The sequence below is a fragment of the Dermacentor albipictus genome, chromosome 1, assembly GCF_038994185.2.
Source record: "Dermacentor albipictus isolate Rhodes 1998 colony chromosome 1, USDA_Dalb.pri_finalv2, whole genome shotgun sequence".
Taxonomy (NCBI): domain Eukaryota; kingdom Metazoa; phylum Arthropoda; class Arachnida; order Ixodida; family Ixodidae; genus Dermacentor; species Dermacentor albipictus.
In genome coordinates, this window is record NC_091821.1 from 86,104,024 (window position 1) to 86,125,113 (window position 21,090).

Sequence of the window (21,090 nt, forward strand, 5' to 3'; positions counted from 1 at the left end):
ACGGATCTACTCACAGCGCCTTATCGCAGTCTGCACACCTAAAATGCATGTCTGTTCTCTTCGAGCGAGGAGTTGTGTTTGCGCACACATGACATCTCTGCGTGCGGCTGCCTTGGGCAGAGGTCTGATGCACCCTCTCGCGTAAGCGCGTTGCCGCAGAGAGCGAGAATACCTCGTGAGCGGTGGTGATAAACAAGCTAAGACGTTGGTGATAAACAAGCTAAGAGCAGTGCCAATTAAGATAGAAATCAACTTCCGCCGCCCCTGCGAGAGCGTGCCGACAAAGAGAAAAACCATGGTTTGCGCGCCTCCGTTGCGATCACGCGGCGGAACCGAAACTGCGAAAGCGCGTTGCCATTGAGAGCGAGAATACCTCGCGAACGGGGCTGATAAACAAGCTAAGAGCAGCGCCAATCAAGATAGAAACCAACTTCCACCTCCCTGCAAGAGAGTGCCGACAAAGAAAATGACATTTTGCGTGCCTCCGTTGCGATCACGCGGCGAAACCGAAACCGCCAAAGGGGCGTTGCCGCAGTCTGAGCGACGTGCTGAAGCTAGCAATCAGTCCTGTTTATCTCCCCAAGAAGGTAGCACAAATTTCAAACGCATCTTGTAACTGCTAAGAGGTGGCAGCACCTCCCGGTGAGCACGCATTGTCATTATGGCGCGAAATTTCAAACGGAGGGTCGAAACCGTACCTGTACGGCAAAGACCTTGCGGGGCAGAAAAACGCCGCCGTACATGTACGGCAAAAACCTTCAAAGGGTTAAGTCAATGTGGATTGTTGACACCATTCCAAAAACCTCGCAGCGCTTGTTTTATGCCAAGAAAATACTTAGTTCTAGAGAAAATCACTACTGAAGAAGCTGAATTCCTCTAGTGCAATTCAAATCACCCACCACGAGTGAGGCAGCGTGGCACTGGATACATCATCATGCCCATTTACTGTCGTCAGGGACAAAGATAGCACCCAAGAACCGGATCTACAGTTTTTTGCTTAAAATACAAAAGTGTGGCTAGAAACCTAGTCAAGACAGGCGACAGCATCCCAAGACACCACATGGACGTGACATTTTCTGCTGTTTGCAAAATTTTCACTTATTGCCAGAAAGTCCGGCCGTCGGTTTCTACCAGTTACTGCGTGATTGCACAACAACATGGCAGCAACCAGTTCACTCGCTTCAATCTAAATTTTACTCTTGCAACTTGCTTTCTTCTGTGACAGAAATGGTAAAATCAGCCTTCGCTTTATCTCATCTTGCACAAAGGACAAACTATCGGCAATGTTTTGTCATTAGAGAATTTTAGATTAAGGTGCCCAAGTGTTGGGTGATGCAAACCACCGGGCATGCAGGACAACGGGCATAAAAGAGTGAGAAGGGTCTACCATGGAGTTTGGGTCCCCCAACACTTGGGTGTGGCTTGAGTACCCTATTCTAAAACTCACTATTATTGAAATCAGCTGTTTATTTTGATACTGTTAGGCCTGAGAAGCCTCTTAGCTGCAAAAGCATTGCAATTTCTATCTACCAGATGGCATCCAGCATTTAGTGCTGGTGACATGGAAAACCTTTTTACTGGCGATGATGGCATATTAAACCTAGATCTAGTAGCCTCTGGTTAAAGCGTTGGCCTTGTGCCATATTTGCAATTTGTTGGCCTGACCAGATGTGACTGGCATCTGGCAGCTCGTGGTTTTCCTGCTCTCAGAGCCTGCTTTCAGAGCACAGCTCACTTTCCAAATTGTCCAGTCCTGAATATGGCCATCTACTTAGAAAACAGAACAAATTTTAAAAATCTGAGTGAAAGGGACTCTAGGTCTTCTACAGAAAGAAGAATAGCACATAAAGTAGACATTTATGCATCACCTGCATAGTGCACCTGTGTTTCACCTCTATAGTGTGGCTGCTTCTTCATGTGAAAAACCTGTTGCAACTGCTAATTTTGTGGTCTACCAGAGATCAAATAGCTTTTCTTTGTCCCCCTTCAGTCATGGGGTACACTTCTGTGTATCTGACTTGGGTCGGTATAACGTAAAACCATTGCAATCTGTTTTTCTTCCAAAGTGGCCATTAGCCCTCCATGATAGGTCAAAATGGTTCACGCTCTGCCTATATGGGCGGCCACCATGCTCATATGGGCAGAGTGCGAAACATTTTGACCTGTCATGGAGGGCTAATGGCCGATTTGGAATAAAAAGAGATTGGAAGAGCTTTACTTTAATAGCAGCCTTGTTTTTGCCAGTTCTGTTGAGTGCAGGCAAGGAAGAAACCACGAACATTAAGCTGCAGGCGAATTGAACCCTCTCCTTCTCAGTGTGGCTTCACTTCAGTGTAGAAAGTATTCCTACGCTCAACTAGCGATGCCGATGCGAAATTCCGTGAAATTTTTTATGAGAGGAAAAAAAGCATTTTCTTTTTCCAGTCTTTCTTCAGGAAATTTCGAAAGTTTTGATAACAATTGAAACTCCAGTAAAAATAACATTATTCCAGCAATGAATAATTATCCTTAAATACACCTGATAATTGTGCAGAGAATGCAAAAACAATGGAATTAATACCTTGTTCTCTTTTACTAAATAGTATTGCTAATCTGATAACTGAGAAAAAGGTCAATCATTGACCAAGTCACTCTCGCTAGGCACATTCGCATTAGACTCAATCGCTCCTGCTTCTGCATTCAAATTTTATTGTACGTAGATGAGCCTTCAGACACGTTCTTGTGTGCCTGTTGCGAAGCTTGCTATGAACATTTCCAAACAAAAACCAGTTTCGTTCATAACTGGCAGATGGTGAAGGTGTCTGCTGCAGCTTAGAAGCTATATAAAGTTGTGAGCGGCTGATTAGGGCAAAGGCTTTGCCATGAGGTTGACGGTTCCACATGCTTCGCAGAGTCCCAGACACCAGTTCTTGATCAAAACGCAGAAAGCGTCCTGCATCTGGCTGCATATAAAAGTCAAAACGAAACTGAAACTATACATATGTAATGTAGACACTTGAAAACTGTGCTGCCATTTCCTTGTCATCGACATTTTTTCTAGAATTGTATGCTGCATAGCCGAGAACGGCAAGTATAACTGTATGTGGAAGGAAATTTCAGTGGTATTCTTTTCTTCTCCATTTTATCTGTGCTGGAGAAAACAAGAAAAAAATACTTTTTTCCCCAATCTTTCCATTTTTATTCCTGGCTCTTACATTTCTACACACAACCACTTTATTGATGGCACTACCATGTTGACAAGATGTTCGATGTGTCAAGTTCCTTTGACAGTGGTGAAATTACAGGGTCTTTTTTCACATTATGCATGCAACAAATAGATAAATTGTGCATTTGCTTTAGATGGTGGTTGAATTCTTTTTGTGCAAAAATGCCACATGACTGAGCATCCAGTAAACCTAGATTTAACCACTGTGTAATTATGAGCACTCATTAAAGATACAGAAAGGTTTGTCCTACCCCCATTAACTTATCTCTTTCAATGGAATCTGCAGCTCCTTCAGATAAAATTGTGGAACCTTGACACCACCAACAGTGCGTCATAATTCATTGCTGAAGGAGTTATGATATAACCTACAGAAGTAAAAGCCATAGGCATAGCACACACTTTGTAGGTCAGATGCTTTAAAATCATGTAGTGTTCATGTAGCCTCAAGTGCTTCCACTTGCTTATGCATTATTCATTGTTTATTTCAGTTTGTTCTTGACAAATTCAGGAACTTTCTTACTGGTTGCTTGCTTTTGTTTCATTCACCAGACACATGAGTGGTTACTCTTTGATATAACTCTCTATCCATGACAGCTAGCAGCAGCTCCTAATGAATGGGATCTACACCTATTGAAAATTGGTATTTCTTGTTATTTAGGAAACAATCAATTCACTCAGTGATAGCTTTAGTCCTAACCGTTTATCTGCACTTCAGCAAACTTGGTCTTATAACGTGAATCAAGATGTTCCCACAATTTGAGTATACAAGATGGTTGTTTAACAGACTGTTTTTTGCATATTTAATTCCATGTTCCATGTTCCATTCCATGTTCTCTTAGCGATGAATGTAGCACACTTTTGTTATAACTTTATATGTAATTGTGGCCTGATGGGTTTGTTGATACAACATCTAAAGCCTTACACATATGTATCAGTGTATATCAGCACATTAAAACTCTGCTCTTGTTGGAACTTGTATTTAAAAGCATAGCAGATTTTACTATCCTCCAACTTGGTGGTTTTGATCTGGAGAAGTTGCTCCACTAAGAACCTATTATTTCATTAAAAAGATTGAATCAATGTTCATTAAATATGAGATCTGTGGGCTGTAGTATTTATGTGTCTTATTATTATTATTGGCCCTTGTTTGTGTGCAGAGCAGCATGTGCGGTCTGTGACATTCACACTGCCTTCTACCAAGATGCATATGGTTCTACAAGCGGGGCCGGCCCAGTTTGGCAAGGACCTTGGGAAGACCACTAATGAAGTTCGTGCTCCACTTGTGCTGCTTGACCCTCTGCGTGGCTGTGGGGAGTTGCACAACAGTCACGAGCTCAAGGGCAAGATTGTCATCATGGAGCGTGGCGAGTGTATGTTTGTAGAGAAAGTGAGTGCACTGGAGCTCCTTGCAACTTTTAAACACTATAATAATTTTTTTTTTTTCACAACCTGGACAGTATAGTAAGGTCCAGGTTTTCTAGGGGTTTTTAGGTGGAGGCATGTACTCATATTACTTGATAATTTGCACTGCCTTGGCATGATCAGTAAGGGCATGAGGAGCCTGATCTGCAATACCTAGGAGTAAAGACAACTGCTTTTCCCTGGAAGTGATCTTGTAGGAATGGAGAGTGTGCGGTGGGTACAAATAGCATGCCTTGGGCATGTGGTCTGGTGAGGGACAAGCCTTTCAGTTTTGACAGGGTGGTTGTCATGTTGCTCAGAAATCTTGCGGAGTTCGTGTGGTGTGATTGAAGTGAATGGGTGCCTGTCCAATGAGTGCAACATCCGCTCAGCTGAATCTATGCCAGAATGGGGATGAAACAAAAAAACAGCTATAAGAACTATGTGAAACCTAATCATTATTAATACACTGAAACCTCAATGTAAGGAACATGGATAAAAAAAATTATTGGATATAATGAATAGGTATAAAGTTTGGTCGGTCATGCTTTATTTCAATGGGTGGTGTACTGCTATTACGAAACCGAAAATTCTAGATCTGACTCAATATCGATAACAGTCGAACCTGGATATATTGAACCCACATATAACGAATTATTGTGCATAACGAACAGCAGTAAAATTTCCTTGGAAATTTTTGTGTAAAATGTTTCCTTTTTTTATATCGAATTTCCTATATATAGAACTTTGTGATCCCCTTTTGTTTTGTTATATCCGGGTTCAACTGTGTAGCATCATCAGCAGCAGCAGCAGCCTATTTTATGTCCACTGCAGGACGAAGGCCTTTCCCTGAGATCTCCAATTACCCCTGTCCTGTGCCAACCGATTCTAACTAGTGCCTGCAAATTTCTTAATTTCATCACCCCACCTAGTCTTCTGCCGTCTTCGACTGCACTTCCCTTCTCTTGGCACCCATTCTGTAACCCTGATGGTCCACTGGTTATCTAACCTATGCATTACATGACCTGCCCAGCTCCATTTCTTTCTTTTAATGTCAATTAGAAGATCGGCTATCCCCGTTTGCTCTATGATCCACACTGCACTCTTCCTGTCTCTTAACGTTACGTCTAATACCCGTGTCACACGGGCGTTTGGAAGGCCTTCCAACCGATAGTCACTTGACTCAAAGGTCAAGTTCGAGCTGCTACACGGGCGGTTTTGAAGGCCGCCGAGTCTACAACTCTATCGAAATCTCGATGGCCTTTGAGCAACGGAACCGGAAACAGCGTGAACATGCCCTCTCATTCACAGTGTGCTCGTACTCACGGTTATAAAGAACAAATCAAACCAAATGCTCTAAAAATACTATATATGAGTGTTATTCAATAAAGTGTTTTTGCCACTTGACAGGTGCGAACACACACCAAAATGGCAGCCGTAATGAGTGGCGCAAACGTTGCCGCAGTTTTGCTACTCAACAACTTAAAAACTAAACATATATGTATGGCAATGTATAAACAAATATTTTTTAATCTATAAACAAACATAAAAGAAATTATAGTGCTTTTAAATGGTTTTAATGTTTAACTTTTCGTGACATGAAAACGAAAATAAAGATCGACAGCGCCACACAATTTTGCGAGAAATGCCTGAACCACTCAACGGGCTTTCAAAAGTGCCGTGTAGCAGCGCGACAACTCCTTTGAGTCGACAGAGTTGTGGCATTTCAAAGGCCGTTGACTGGAAGGCCTTCCGAATGTGCCCTTGTGACACAGGTTCCATCACTCTTTGCACAGTCCTTAACTTTTTCTCGAGCTTCTTTGTTAGTCTCCAAAGTTTCTGCCCCATATGTTAGCACCGGTAGAATGCATTGATTGTACACCTTTCTTTTATATGATAATGGTAAGCTTCCAGTCAGCATCTGACAATGTTTGCTGAATGCGCTCCAACCCATTTTTATTCTGTAAATTTCCTTCTCATGGTCAGGGTCCCTGTGAGTAATTGACCTAGGTAAACGTATTTCTTCACAGACTCTAGAGGCTGACCGGCAATCCTGAACTATTGTTCCCTTGCCAGGCTATTGATCATTATCTTTGTTTTCTGAAAATAATCTTCAACCACACTCTTACGCTCTCTCTGTTAAGGTCCTCAATCATTTGTTGTAACTCGTCCCCAGTGTTGCTGAACAGGACAATGTCATCTGCCAACCGAAGGTTGCCGAGATATTCGCCGTGGATCCTTACTCCTATACTCCTAAGCCTTCCCAGTTTGATAGCTTGAATACTTCTTCCAAGCATGCAGTGAATGGCATTAGAGAGATTGTGTCTCCTGGTCTGACCCCTTTATAGATATCTTTCTACTTTTCTTGTGGAGAATTAAGGTAGCTGTGGGATCTCTGTAGATATATTGCAACATATTTACGTAAGCCTCCTGTACTCTTTGATTACGTAATGCCTCTATGACTGCTGGTATCTCTACTGAATCAAATGCCTCTTCGTAATCTATGAAAGCCATATAGAGAGGCTGACTGTATCGAAAATGTGAGATCCAACACGGTATCATCGGAGGCATCATGCTTACTTTTCTTTCGCATAGACATGCTAGCGATTTATTTTTTTTTCATCAATATCAGCATGTATGTGTATAACGAAGGCATTTTTGTGTTGGATGCAACGTCTCTATAATGATGTTCAAGTGTAGTTGATACTCATTACATTGAGCCATAATAATCCAGCGAAAACTGATGTGTCTTCAGCTGGCAACCCAGGACAGCATCCGGGACTCTAGGCACGTGACGTGTACATCATGGACCTCCTATATACAGCCGCGCAGAGCGAACAATAAACGTTCCATTTTTCTATGTTCACCATGTAGTCCTTTTGTGTACCAGGGCATGACATATAAAAAACTATACATTATATTCGAAGACTGCCTTATCCAAAATTAGGTTCATGGCACATTGTAAAAAGACTGAACATCGCATACATAGCCGCCTAATGTTTCATTATTGGGACCTGCAGGTGATCGCAAAAACAATAAAAAAAGGAAAAGTAGGACAAACAAATAAATAAATAGCACAATTTATATTGTAGTTGTACACACTAACAGCATGGCACATTGTCCACAATTTTATGAAGACTGGCTGCCAACAAATGGCAGTTTCCTTAGTTTCACTGTACAACAGCAAGATTTTCCTGTCAAGGAAAAAATGGGTTAAAGCTATATTTCTGCCATTGTGGCCAACCCAAGCGTGTCACCGCCGCCAGTGGCACAGACATCATTTTTGTTTTTTGCACAATATACAATAGCATAAATTGGTTTTAATTTTATCTTTCCTGGCAAGCGACGACCACTCTCAAACTTCTAGCATGAGTAAAATCTACGATGCAAGGCAATGTGGCGAATTCGGCATGTTGGTGCACACTTGAAAAGGCAGCAGCGCTAAAAAGAAATGGATGGAGACCAGATGACAAGGACGAGCACTGAGTCAGCACTCGTCCTTGTTGTCTTGTCTCCATCTGTGTCATTTTTTGCGCTGCTGCCTTTTCAAAGATGCAAGGCAAGTTCAACTCGGAGCCCGCATCCGGCTGCTCAACTTCACTCATGACACTATGAATAACCACTGCCTATCTTCTGTTTTTCTGCAAATTTATGCATTGAGAAATAAGGTGTTCTCAAGACAATGCAATTTGGGAAAAATGTGCTTACAGACTGTCATGCCCAAATTGGCCATGAAGAACAAGGCAGGTAGTACAGGGTGGTGCTCCTTCCCCCTGACTTATTAACAACTGCACCTGTTAAACTCTGGCCAAGCAGCACAGTTGGGGGCAAGTGGCTGCTGCTTCACTACTTTGTCTCATCCACCAAGCACTTCTGATTGGTGGCCTTGCTTACAGATTAACAAAATCGTTTTACAAGGGTTCTAATTGTTATACATTTAATTCAATTTTGCATATTTATAGAGTGATTTTTGTCTCTGTTTCCAGGCAAGAAAAATTCAAACATTTGGGGCTGTTGGAGGCATAGTCCTGGGTAAGCTTCAGCTGCTCCTTTCATCCATTATCACTGGAACATAACCAATCAAATCTTACACTTTTATGGTTTGTTTCTACCTCAATAATAGCCACTGGATCAGCAATCGTTACACCTCTGCAGTTATGTTAATGTTATCACATGAAGGTTGCTGAATTTTGTTTCGTACACTATTGTTGGTAACAAGCACATGTCTAAAACAGCTCATGAATAGAAGCGGCAATTAAAACATTCTTGTTTCAAAGAAACTATGTTGACTGGTAAACAAAAAGCCATGTTGAGAGGGAGGTATGTTAACTACACCGCCAAAGAGTTATGTGCTGAACTTATGACAATGCAATAATTGACCACGGGAATTGTTTTATTGTTGTAAAAAAAAAATCATAATCGCATCATTTACTTAGTTTAAAGGGTCTCTGAAACGGTTCAGACAAATTTTGTTGACTCGTAGGGTACAGCTACAGTAAATCATTCGCACCACAATTTTTGTGAAGTGTCTCATATTAAGAGAGCTACGGATGGTTACAACTTACTCTCCTCCATAGCCATGCATTTTCTCTTCAGCTCGTTTGACAAGTAATCAGGGCTAAGTTGCATCTTCACTGGCTCTCTGTGTCATGATGGGATGTCGGGTTGTCTACTTCCGGTTATGTTGCAGCCAGCGCATGAAGCCTCTCCAACCTCTCCGCCAGCCACCTAACTGTCGATCCCGAGCGAGTTATCGAAGCAGTGTGCGTTGCTGGCATTCTGTCGTACCGCCGAAGGTGTCCAGTATTCAGGGAAGCACAGCGAGCTGGTCATTCTGACGGATGGGTGGAGGCGTAAACTAAAGCCCCCCCATACTACTATTGCTGTGATAACGTAGCTTTATCATAGGCGTACGTGAGCGGCCTGATCGGTCTGTACAGTCCAGCCCCTGTCAGGATTGGGGGCTCAATCCCATCGCTCGTGGTCCTTTGCCAAGATTGGAGTACGACATGAATTCGAAGGTAGCTGGCCCATGCCGTCGTCCAACTTATTTACGCTGAGGACGTCGATGAAGTGAAGAACTGCTTCTCATCGAGAACGAGGAATATGGGTTTATTTACAGAAATTAAATCAGTCTAACATGACTGCTTGAAAAAGAAGAGTGTCAGTCCAACATGACTGCATGAGAGAAGTGTATCAGTCTAACATGACTGCTCAAGAGAAGTGTGTCCAGCATTCGCACAACAACAGTTTTTATACACTCGGTCCGCCAGCCATACGAGGCGGCGACTGTTCGTTTACTCATCGCCAACTTGCTGCCGCTCCGCAGAACAGTTTACATACACAAAGGCACACACATTCCGATGCCCAAACGACGGCGTTGGAGGGGTGCCGTTCCGGGAAGTATCGGTGCCAATCGTGGGTAGCTCGTTGTCTCGCGTCACGCCGAGGCATGGGAAGCACCAAAATACGGCTTTCCCGCGGCAGCTTGTCCATGCGTATCAGATCAGGTCCGCGCTGGAGAACTCCAGAACCATTGTTCACACACCGAACTCGTTCCGTCACAATGTCGATGGGGCTGGTGGAAGGAGGCGGTTTTCAGCACAAAGGCCGCTTCTTCGAACGCCTCCTAGCTGCAGCGACGGTGAGGGGGAGATGCGCGTCGTGTCGCCCAGTCGTAACTGGGTGGCAATCTTGCCTTGCAGCTCGCCATTCTTAACAGTGGGGGATGCTCGTCGTGTCGCCCAGTCGTAACTGGGTGGCAATCTTGCGTTGCAGCTCGCCATTCTTAACAGCGCCTCCATGGCCCGAAAAATCTCGACTGTCTAGCGGTGACAACCGCTAGGCAGGAAGAGAATGGCTGGTGGTCAGGGGGGGATTGATGTCTTGGCTCACAGTGACCACTTGTGTATTGATGTCACCGCCCCAAAACATCCAACAAGGACAGGCAACTGCAACATGAACCCCACAACACGGCTCTGCGCCGAGATGACGCGCATTGGCTCTCACTTTAGACGCGCTAGGCTTAAAAAAAAACAACAACAACATAAGTGCAGAAACAAAAAAATACTACATTTCGCTATGCCAATTTCTGAAGCAAATTCCTGCTGACAAATTCAGCAATCATGGAGGGAATTCTGCTAAATGAGAGGGGATCTTCTTCGCTTAAAAAAAATTAACACTAGTAACCCTAAAATTTAGGCGGGACCCTCAAACGCAGAATTCAAATTAGCCTGCTCAAACCATCCGCATTGCTATGCAACTTTCCCTTCTTATATCTAACGGAGAAGTTGTACTCTTGGAGAGTGAGGCTCCATCGGAGCAAGCAGCCGTTTTTCTGTGACATTTGATTGAGCCACGTCAGAGGACAGTGGTCGGTCTCGAAGATGAACTTCGCTCCGTACAAGTAACACGACAACTTCTGGGCGGCCCAAACCAAACAAGCGCATTCCTTCTCTGAAGCGCTGTAGGCTTCCTCCCTTACATTTAGTTTACGGCTGGCATAGAGGATAGGATGCTCCTCGTTATCGTCGCCGACCTGACTAAGTACCACGCCCCTACCTCTGTCGCTTGCGTCGCATTGAACTATGAATTCCTTTGTGTAGTCTGGCGCGCTAAGCACAGGGCGAGAAACCAATAGCGTTTTCAAACTTTGGAAAGCGTTCTCTTTGTCCTTATCCCAGTGTACGTTACTCGGTGCTCCCTTTCGGAGGGCGTCTGTTAATGGACTTGCCAATTGCGAGTAATTCGGAATGTACCGTTGATAGTACCCCACAAGTCCCAAAAATGAATGAAGGTCCGTTTTCGGGCGCGGCTGAGGAAATTCTCCAATCGTAGCTATTTTCAGCTCAGCCGGCCGTCTCATGTCCTGACCGACAACATGGCCCAGATAAGTAACCTGCAAACAACCAAACCTACACTTTTCCGCTTTCATCGTTAAGTCGACTTTAAACGTACGAAGCCTCGCATTCTTGTCGTAATAGACTTTGGCGTTCTTTTGAGCTATTGCCATGTTCTTTCCGACTAGTTCTTGGGTTGCGCTTAGCCGTTCCAGTAAATTTAGCACGTATTCAACCACTGTTGGACTCTCCCCTCTTTCCTCCCACATCTCTCTTAACATTCTCAGTGGAGAACGGAGTGTCCTCCCATACACTAGTTCTGCTGGTGAGAACCCTGTCGCTTCATGTGGAACCGTTCGCAAAGCAAACAAAGTTGCCGGCAGACAGTTCTCCCAGTCCTCCTTGTGCTCGTAACAGAGCGCACGCAAAACTCGCTTAAGCACCGAATGCCACCTCTCTACACTGTTTGACTGAGGGTGATAGACAGAACTGTGTATTAACTTTACCCCGCACTTTTGCAAGAATGTGGAAGTCAGTGCGCTCGTGAATACTGACCCTTGATCTGCCTGAATTTCGGCTGGAAACCCAACTCGTGCAAACACTGTCAAAAGCGCGTCTACTACTTCGGTGGAGCTGAGCTCTTTCAAAGGGATTGCTTCTGGAAACTTGGTAGCCGGACACAGCATGGTAAACAAGTACCTGTAGCCTGATTTTGTTTTTGGAAGAGGCCCTACCGTGTCTATTACAAGTCGTCTGAAAGGCTCTGTTATTAAGGGCACTACCTTCAGTGGAGCTTTCCATGTCTCTCCTGGTTTACCAGAACGCTGGCAGGCGTCGCATGATCTTACAAAGTTTTCTACATCTTTGAAACAGCCAGGCCAGTAGTATTCCATAAGCAATCTTTCCTTTGATTTGTTTATGCCTAGGTGGCCGGACCACCCATTTCCATGACCAAGACTCAAAAGGTCCTCCCTATACTTAGTAGGTATGACTAACTGATCTAAAATCCTCCCCTTTCGATCTCTGTAATGCCGATACAACAATCCCCCTCTCTCATGTATCGTTACGTTGCGCCTAGCAATGCCTTCTTATACTGTGTCATGTAATTTAACTAAGCTCTCATCATTCTTTTGCTCAGCTGCCAGTGACTCTCTATCCACACGTAAGAGCTGATCAAAGTTCCTTGAGGCCGGTGATAATAACGACCCTGTCTCGCTTGTGAGGGCGTCAGCTTGCTCTTCCTGCAGGCTAGAACCCTGACACTCTAGTGCTATGCTCTCATTGAGCTGGTCAGATGGCAGGCTCTCCTCAACTGTTATTTTGTCCCTCAGGCCTAGCTCGGATTCGGGTATTGAAGTTATCCCCTTTTCTGCTTCCGCTGGAGGAGCTTGTGCATTTTCAGTCGAAAGCGCCGCGATCTTACGAGCTTGGCCTCGGGTCAATGCCTGTACTATGCCCTCTCCCAGTTTGAGCCCTCTGTCACGCAGTAACTGATTCGAACGATTCGAAAAGATGTAGGGATACTGCAGTGACAAAAATTTGGAAACTGCAGCCTCAGTCTCTAGCTCCCCGAATGGTCCACTGATTTTGACTTTGGCCATGGGCAGACACACGCTGTGTTCTTCTACAACCTGTTTTATCCATGCTACTTCTCCGGTGAAGTCATCTACCGTCACGTAAGACGGATGGACAATGTCCAGCGTGGCGGCACTGTCTCTTAGCACTCGGCATGGTTTTCCATTAACTTGCAGGTCGTGGAGATATGGACTTAAAAGTTCCATATTCTCATCTTTTTCCTCCACGTAGGAAAAAACTACGGTAGACTTCTCGCAGTTTACAGCTATATGTCCCAGTTTGTGGCATTTGTAACAGCGAATTGGTCTAACAGATTCGAATTTTCTTTTCTGTTCTTTTTGTGCGGTTTCTCCGTTAAGTTTCTCCTTGCTCTTTTCTGCGGGCTTTTCCGCCATGTCTACAGGCTCTGATCGTCTAGTTTGCGCACCCTTTTTGAACGGAAATGGTTTCCGCGGTCCATTTCGACCGTCCCAGTTTCCCTCCTCGGCGTTCAACTTTCTTCGGGTTGCGTACTCTTCGGCTAATTCAGCCGCCCTTTCCACAGTGTTTACATTACCTCTGTCCTGCACCCACAGTTTCACAGCTTGGGGGATGGTTTTGTAAAACTGCTCTAGACACATGCATTCAATGATCATGTCTCTGCTGTCGTACGCTTCCGTGCTTTTAAGCCACTCGACTAGGTTGGCCTTTAAGCTATATGCAAACTCCGGATAGCCCTCGCTATCTTTCTTGCCTGTGCTCCTAAACCTTTGCCGAAAAGCTTCGGCTGAAAGTCGGTATTTCTTCAGGAGACAAGCCTTAACTTTTGCATAATCATATGCATCCTGCACACTCAATCTGGCGATTACTTCCGCCGCCTCACACAGCAACATAGACAGCAACCTCTGTGGCCATGTACTCGGACCGAAGTTCATCTTCTCGCAAGTCCTTTCAAAATTGCTTAGGAACAAGCCTATGTCGGTCCCGACCTCAAATGGCTTTAATAGCCTGTCCATGCGGTACGATTCTGCCTCACTTGATCGTCCCAGAGCGCCTTCACTTCCTTGAGACAACTCCAAATGTTTGCTTTCAAGTTCCAGTTGCATTTTTCTTAACTCGCGATCTTTATCGCGTTCTTCTCTCTCTCGTTTTTCTCTGTCCCGTTCTTCTCTTTCTCTTTCCCGTTTCTCTTTTTGAGAAGTTCCATTCCCATTTCAATATCTTCCTCACTGGCCTGATTGGAAATTAGCTCCAATAATTCCGATTTGAGCATTTCCTTGCGTACATCTAGGCCCAGTTCCTCACCAACAATCAACAACTCGTCTCTCAGCAGTGTCCTTAACTCCATGACTGCTGCTTTACTGCCTTGATTCTGCTCTCTAAATCTAGCTAGGAAAACACAACCTAGCTAACACACTTCCCTACTGTTCTAAACAGAACAACCACAAAATGAAGCCTAGAGAGTCAAAGCAAAAACCAAGCACCCACCGCAGATACAGCACCATGTCGCAAAGTCCATCTCACCGCTGTCAGCCAGTTGTCAGGATTGGGGGCTCAATCCCATCGCTCGTGGTCCTTTGCCAAGATTGGAGTACGACATGAATTCGAAGGTAGCTGGCCCATGCCGTCGTCCAACTTATTTACGCTGAAGACGTCGATGAAGTGAAGAACTGCTTCTCATCGAGAACGAGGAATATGGGTTTATTTACAGAAATTAAATCAGTCTAACATGACTGCTTGAAAAAGAAGAGTGTCAGTCCAACATGACTGCATGAGAGAAGTGTATCAGTCTAACATGACTGCTCAAGAGAAGTGTGTCCAGCATTCGCACAACAACAGTTTTTATACACTCGGTCCGCCGGCCATACGAGGCGGCGACTGTTCGTTTACTCATCGCCAACTTGCTGCCGCTCCGCAGAACAGTTTACATACACAAAGGCACACACATTCCGATGCCCAAACGACGGCGTTGGAGGGGTGCCGTTCCGGGAAGTATCGGTGCCAATCGTGGGTAGCTCGTTGTCTCGCGTCACGCCGAGGCATGGGAAGCACCAAAATACGGCTTTCCCGCGGCAGCTTGTCCATGCGTATCAGATCAGGTCCGCGCTGGAGAACTCCAGAACCATTGTTCACACACTGAACTCGTTCCGTCACAATGTCGATGGGGCTGGTGGAAGGAGGCGGTTTTCAGCACAAAGGCCGCTTCTTCGAACGCCTCCTAGCTGCAGCGACGGTGAGGGGGAGATGCGCGTCGTGTCGCCCAGTCGTAACTGGGTGGCAATCTTGCCTTGCAGCTCGCCATTCTTAACAGTGGGGGATGCTCGCCGTGTCGCCCAGTCGTAACTGGGTGGCAATCTTGCCTTGCAGCTCGCCATTCTTAACACCCCCTAGTGGTGCAGAGCTTAACCAGCCAAACAAAGAGCTAATATTACTCAAACCAAGTGTAAAACATTTTAAACATTTAGAAAAACAGTGTGTTCACGATTGCGCTCCTGCCAAAAATTTACACCAGCAGCAAAGTGGAATACGCTTTGTTAATGCTATATTAGTTCTGTGTTTCGTTGAGCTCTGTGCTGCCATTCATCCCGTGAAATGTTGAGGCTCAGTTCGTGTGCGCTTGAATTTATTCGAATACTGGACACGCGAAACACTATTGTGGTAGTACTCCTCCAACGTAAAGTCACGGCTGCAAACGCGTAAATTCTGGCGCCGATTGGATGCCGACAGTCCGATGCGCTGCAGTCACTCCGCTCGTCTGCTGCCTTGCAGAGGGACACAATGTTATAGCTTCACATATTGCCAGTCTACATTTGCAGCCCACAACATAACAAGGACGAATTATGGTACTCGTGAAAAGAAAGATCGATACCAACACTGACAGCGAAGCTCTCGTCAACACGGAGCATGTTGCAACACAAGTTGACGACACTTTCTGCGTGCCGAAAGTCTTGAGTGTAGGGACAAATTGTCCTTGTGCATTCTCTTTCTGTTACTTTCTTTTTTATAGAAACAAATTAACTAGCATTCCAATTATTATAAACAACATTTGTTCACCATAAGGTAGGAAAAATCATCGATGACGCGTCCTGGATAGCCAATCGGATAGCTCGCCCTACTGGAGTCATATGGCCACTTCACGTCACCTAGTCAGGGGTGGCTGAAAACTCAACCAAGTGGCATGCTACAATCGGTAGCTATGTACATTTTTTAAAACCTTATAATAAATTACCCACTTTATGTGGAGCACTTAGTCAATTAACCCTTTGAGGGTCGATTTTTTTTGCCATATGCAACTGCCCAGGGTCGATTTTTTTTATTGCAGATTCCAATTCTTCTTAGGGACTTATTTCGAAAAAAACTTACCGCAATATTTCTAGGGTGACCGTAAAGTGAGAAAAAATATTTTGCGTTGGTATATATGTACTCTTCATTCATGAATAACAATAAAAAAAGGAAATAAACTTATGAAGAATTTAAATTTTGATGCATTTTTATACACATAGTTCAAGGCCTTCAAAATACGCACACGAGAATATTTCACAAGGCTCAAATGTTCTTGCTCTTACATTAATATGTACATCCATAGCGTAATCAAACTGCGTAGGTGCGCGCGCTCAAGAAAGCTGTGTGGTTGTGGGCCCATCAAAAAAGCACAACATGTGACAAACTTCCGCTAGTCGCCAACCAGAGGCCATTGGTTTTCGCTAGTGTCAAAAAAAAAAAGCAGTGGAAACGCATGCACGGCGGCATGCTTCCTATGGTACCCCTGTGAGCACTAAACGAGTGAGAAAGAGGCGGTCGCCCTTTGAGCAATTAGCAACGAGATAGCCATCAGTTTTGCAAGTGCAAGAAGCCCAAACCGCCCACAGAACAAATCCAAACCGCCGCCTGCCCGCCCGTGCGCCAATGCGCGAGTGGTAGCATATAGATGCGCAGGAGCAAACTAGCGCCTCTAAAACAAACCGTGCTATGAAAACCGAGAGAGGGAGGCGTGCGAAAAAAATTCCCTGTATTTCCACATAGTGGCAGCACATGACAGAAAAGAAAAAGTTGGGAAATTGGCGTGCTTTTTAAACGTACAGACGGTGTCGTAAATATACAGCATCGACCATTTTTGGACTTGTTCGCGGCGCCCTATATTTACGTCATTGACCCTCAAAAGGTTTATGATAAGGAGGACCTACCCTAACAACTCAGTACATTTGTGCAAAATCGTCAAAATCATTTCAGGGTCCCTTTAATAATTCCAGCTGCTGACACACTGCAATGCTTTATTTTTAAACCATTGCATAAAAGGCATGAATGACTTATGTTTGATATTAAGATACAGGGCTACTGTTGCGGATTTATAATCTTCAGGACAACTTGTTTCAGGAAAACATTATTAAAGCTTTTTTCAAGTGACAATAAAGCAGCAAAAATATTTTTGTGTGTAGCATATACGGTTTATTCTTCAGTATATAGATACACTGTATGTGTAATGAGTATTCTTTCTACAAATATGTGGCAAAATTCACACAGCTCATTTTTATCTTAAATAGCTTTGAAACAGCCAGCATGTATGGCCATAGCAAAGGCGAGGTACACAGGTGAGCGCCCGCAAGTAAACTCTGTGGTTGCAAGCCAGCCAGAAAAATCCAAGCAAGTGAGAATTGTGCAATAATTGACGGATCTCTAAACGAGATACAATCAGTTCTTGTGGTTCTTGAGAAAAGAAACACACTTGCAGTGGTACCATCTGTTTGCAAGTGCCTGCCTGTAGATAAATTTTGGTCGGAGCTTCTTCAGTCTTTAATTCAAATAATGTAATTGTGTGCCTGTGAGAGAACCACGCTGGCAAACATCTTGTGGTTACACTTTGACAGATAGAAGTCACTTTTTGTGATGCTCGTATCGAGAAACAGCATTCGTGCGCCGGCATGAGCATACTGCAGCGAACAAAGTGAAGCACAAATGCTCCTAGTCACCATAGGGGTAGCCACCATAGTGCAATGCAAAAAATCAATCTTGGCAGTGCAATAAAAGAAATTTAAAAATAAACATCTCTAGGGATGACTGTGCATGATTATTCGTTTCACAAAGGCAAAGTGATTGAAATGTGCAGTTGCCACAATACATGTATGGCAGTGGCCATCAAAGGGTTAAATAAACATTTCTTAATTTCAATGGGTGGGTGACACCTTGCAGATAACCAGGCAGGCACCAATGCACGGCAGTCACCTGTGTTTGCCATGTCCGGCGATGGCACAGATGATGTTACTATCCCACTTGTGTTCCTCTTCACCGAGGACGGCCAACTACTGCTCAATGCATTCAAAGAGCACCCTAACCTTGTGGTCACCTTGTCGGACCTGAGCATCATCTCATGTAAGTGGCTGCACTTGTTTTGTATTTTCCTCGGTATGTGGAGGTCTCCTCAGCCGGCTTTTAACCGATCTAAACTTCAAGGTGTCCAGCTGGTTTGCATCCTGAAACATCATCTTCAGCCTATATGTCCACTGCAGGACATAGGCCTCTCCCAGCTATCTCCATTCACCCATGTCTTGCTCTAACTGATGCCAAGTTGTGCCTGCAAATTTCCTGATTTCATTACACCACCTAGTTCTCTGGCATCCTTGACTACGCTTTGCTTCTCTAGGCACTCATTCTGTAACTCTAAAGCCCACCAGTTACCTGCCCTATGCATTACATGTCCTGCCCAGCTCCATTTTTTTTTTCTCTTAATGTCAACTAGGGCTGGTATTTTGTAGCGGCCTTTTCCCGATGCCAATGCCCTTCGGCACTTTTCGTGTTCGTGAGTGGCCACTTTCGAAGCTCCACCCAGGGTGGAGCATCACTTGAACAGTCATGAATTCGAAAAGTGCCGAAAGGCATTGTCATTGGCAAAAAGCATCGCTATGAAATACTGGCCTAGGATATTGTCTATTCCTGTTTGCTGCCTAATCCACACCACTGTCTTCCTGTCTCTTTGTCCCTTAATGTTATGCCTAGCATATTTCGTTCCATTGCTCGTTGCACGATCCTTAAATTCTTCTCAAGCTTCTTTGCTAACCTAACCTCCAAGTTTCTGCCCTATGTGTTAGTACCAGTAGAATGCAATGATTGTACACTTTTATTTTCAAGGATAGCAGTAAGCTACCCAAGCACTGAGAATGCTTGTGTGAAAATGGGAGGGTCTTTTCTTGGGGTGTTAGTGTGTGTGTGAGTGTATGCATGCATCTGTGTGAGTGTGTTCTCTTGCACTCTAAACAGTTTACCTACTCTTGCACTTTCTCGGCTAAGGTCCTCAATAATTTGTGGCTAATCACCCGCACTGTTGCTGAACGGGACAATGTTATCTGTAAACCGTAGGTTGCTGAGATATTTGCCGTTAGTACACACTCCTAGTCCTTCCAAGTCTAATAGCTTGAATACTTCTTCCAAGCATGCAGTGAATTGCATTGGAGAGATTGTCTCTCCTTGCCTGACCCGTTTCATGATAAGTATTTTTCCGCATTTCTTGTGGAGAATTGAGGTAGCTGTAGAGTCTATATAGATATTTGCTCAAATATGCTTCCTATACTCCTTGATTACACGATGCCTTCGTGACTGCTGGTATCTGTATTGGTATCCTAAAGTGTAAAAAAGGGTAATTAAGATTTTTTGACACCAATTTAATTGCAGTAGAACTTTGTTGATACGATCCTGTTTCGTACAATTTCCTGGTGGCAATGTTAACGATTGAGAAAACAAAAAATTATTCAATACAGCTACACTTTTATTTTTCCAGTTTATAAGTTCCCACTAAACATTATCTTTCTGCACTAACGTTAATTACATTGCCAAAGCATAGTTGCATCATACGTTTTCCGGCTGCTAGATCCCATGTAATCAAGAAAAGGCGCCAGGCGCGATGATAGAGAACAGTAGCCATCCACCGCAGCAGCTTCCCTGCAATACTCGCCCGCCCCTGTCGCATGAAAACACTGGCGCACACTCAATTTTTTATTCCAATACCAAAAAATCTCCTCGCTAGTCATCACGTGCCACCAGCGCTGCATTCACAGCTACCGCCACCAACCCTATTGGGATAAGCATCTACACCTATCTGTGTCACAGCGTGCGTGGTATGGTGCCGATGAAGCCATACTGCACACTTTTAAAAGACGATAACCCAAACCATCTGTCGTTTCCTGCTGCAGGCGGTGCGAAGTGTGGATGATGTTTCACTGTGGCAGCAACGCATTCTGGCGGAGACCACCAGCTCGATTTCATTTCGGAAAGACTGCACAACAGAAAAACGACATTGCGCATGTCGGGTGGCTCAGGCCTTGGCAGCTCAATGCACATGGGCATCTTGTGCCGCATGCCAAGTGCACACGTAAAAACTTACCGCCAAAATGCCCTGCCAGAAGAAGCTGCTGACCCAGGCCAATTGTGATAAGCACGAACATAAGCTTGCTGAAGCCATAAAAATGGCAGCTTATGTCTCAAGCTACTCAGGCCCCACGAGCTCAGCCTGTGTCGGTGCCTCACGCTGCAACAATTTGCACAACGTTTCGCGTTACGTAGATGTTGACTACAGCTGAGTCTGCCAAATATTTTAGTGACTGTGGATCATATGTTTCCTAGTTTGTACGTTTTTTCTTGCATATTTTTTTTCTAGAACATATGAACAAGGTTTTACTGTATATACCTATGCATTCTGGGATATAAGCTACTATAACTGCACATTGGTTCATTAACACTGCAACGCTGTTGAGTTTGCTTAAAATTCTTATTTAAGCACGGGAAGCTTAAAGGGACTGACAGCCAATTTTTATGGTATCCATTCGTTTTAGTGCAATGGAAAGCTCACCAGTCAGAGTGTCTAATCACGAAGCCGTAACACGGAAAATGCCATGGAATATTTTTTATCCATATATTTCAATCTGCAGTGAGGATGTAGTCATTTACTGGAAGCATGCTGAAAACAGTGATAGGTAAGCGCGATAGCGACTATACGCCGGCATTGGTGGGAGGCAGATGACAAGTGCAGCCATAGCTGTGAGAAAGTATTATTTTGTTTGCCAAGCCGATGTTCCTGCGATTCATGTTTTCCAAAGCGTTAAT

The 21,090-nt window shown here is 44.4% G+C and overlaps 1 protein-coding gene across 4 annotated transcripts in view; it reads left to right on the forward strand.

Annotated features, from left to right (window-relative positions):
- Edem2 (ER degradation enhancer, mannosidase alpha-like 2) overlaps window positions 1-21,090 on the forward strand; it is a 97,783-nt gene that overhangs the window by 70,710 nt on the left and 5,983 nt on the right. For all 4 annotated transcript variants that reach the window (XR_010562635.1, XM_065424580.1, XM_065424579.1 and 1 more), the window contains 3 exons: window positions 4,363-4,592; window positions 8,593-8,638; window positions 18,187-18,366. Coding sequence is in view for 3 of the 4 variants with exons in the window: in XM_065424580.1 (XP_065280652.1) it covers window positions 4,363-4,592; window positions 8,593-8,638; window positions 18,187-18,366 (456 nt within the window). In the remaining variant the exon portion in view is untranslated. The remainder of the gene's footprint in view (window positions 1-4,362; window positions 4,593-8,592; window positions 8,639-18,186; window positions 18,367-21,090) is intronic.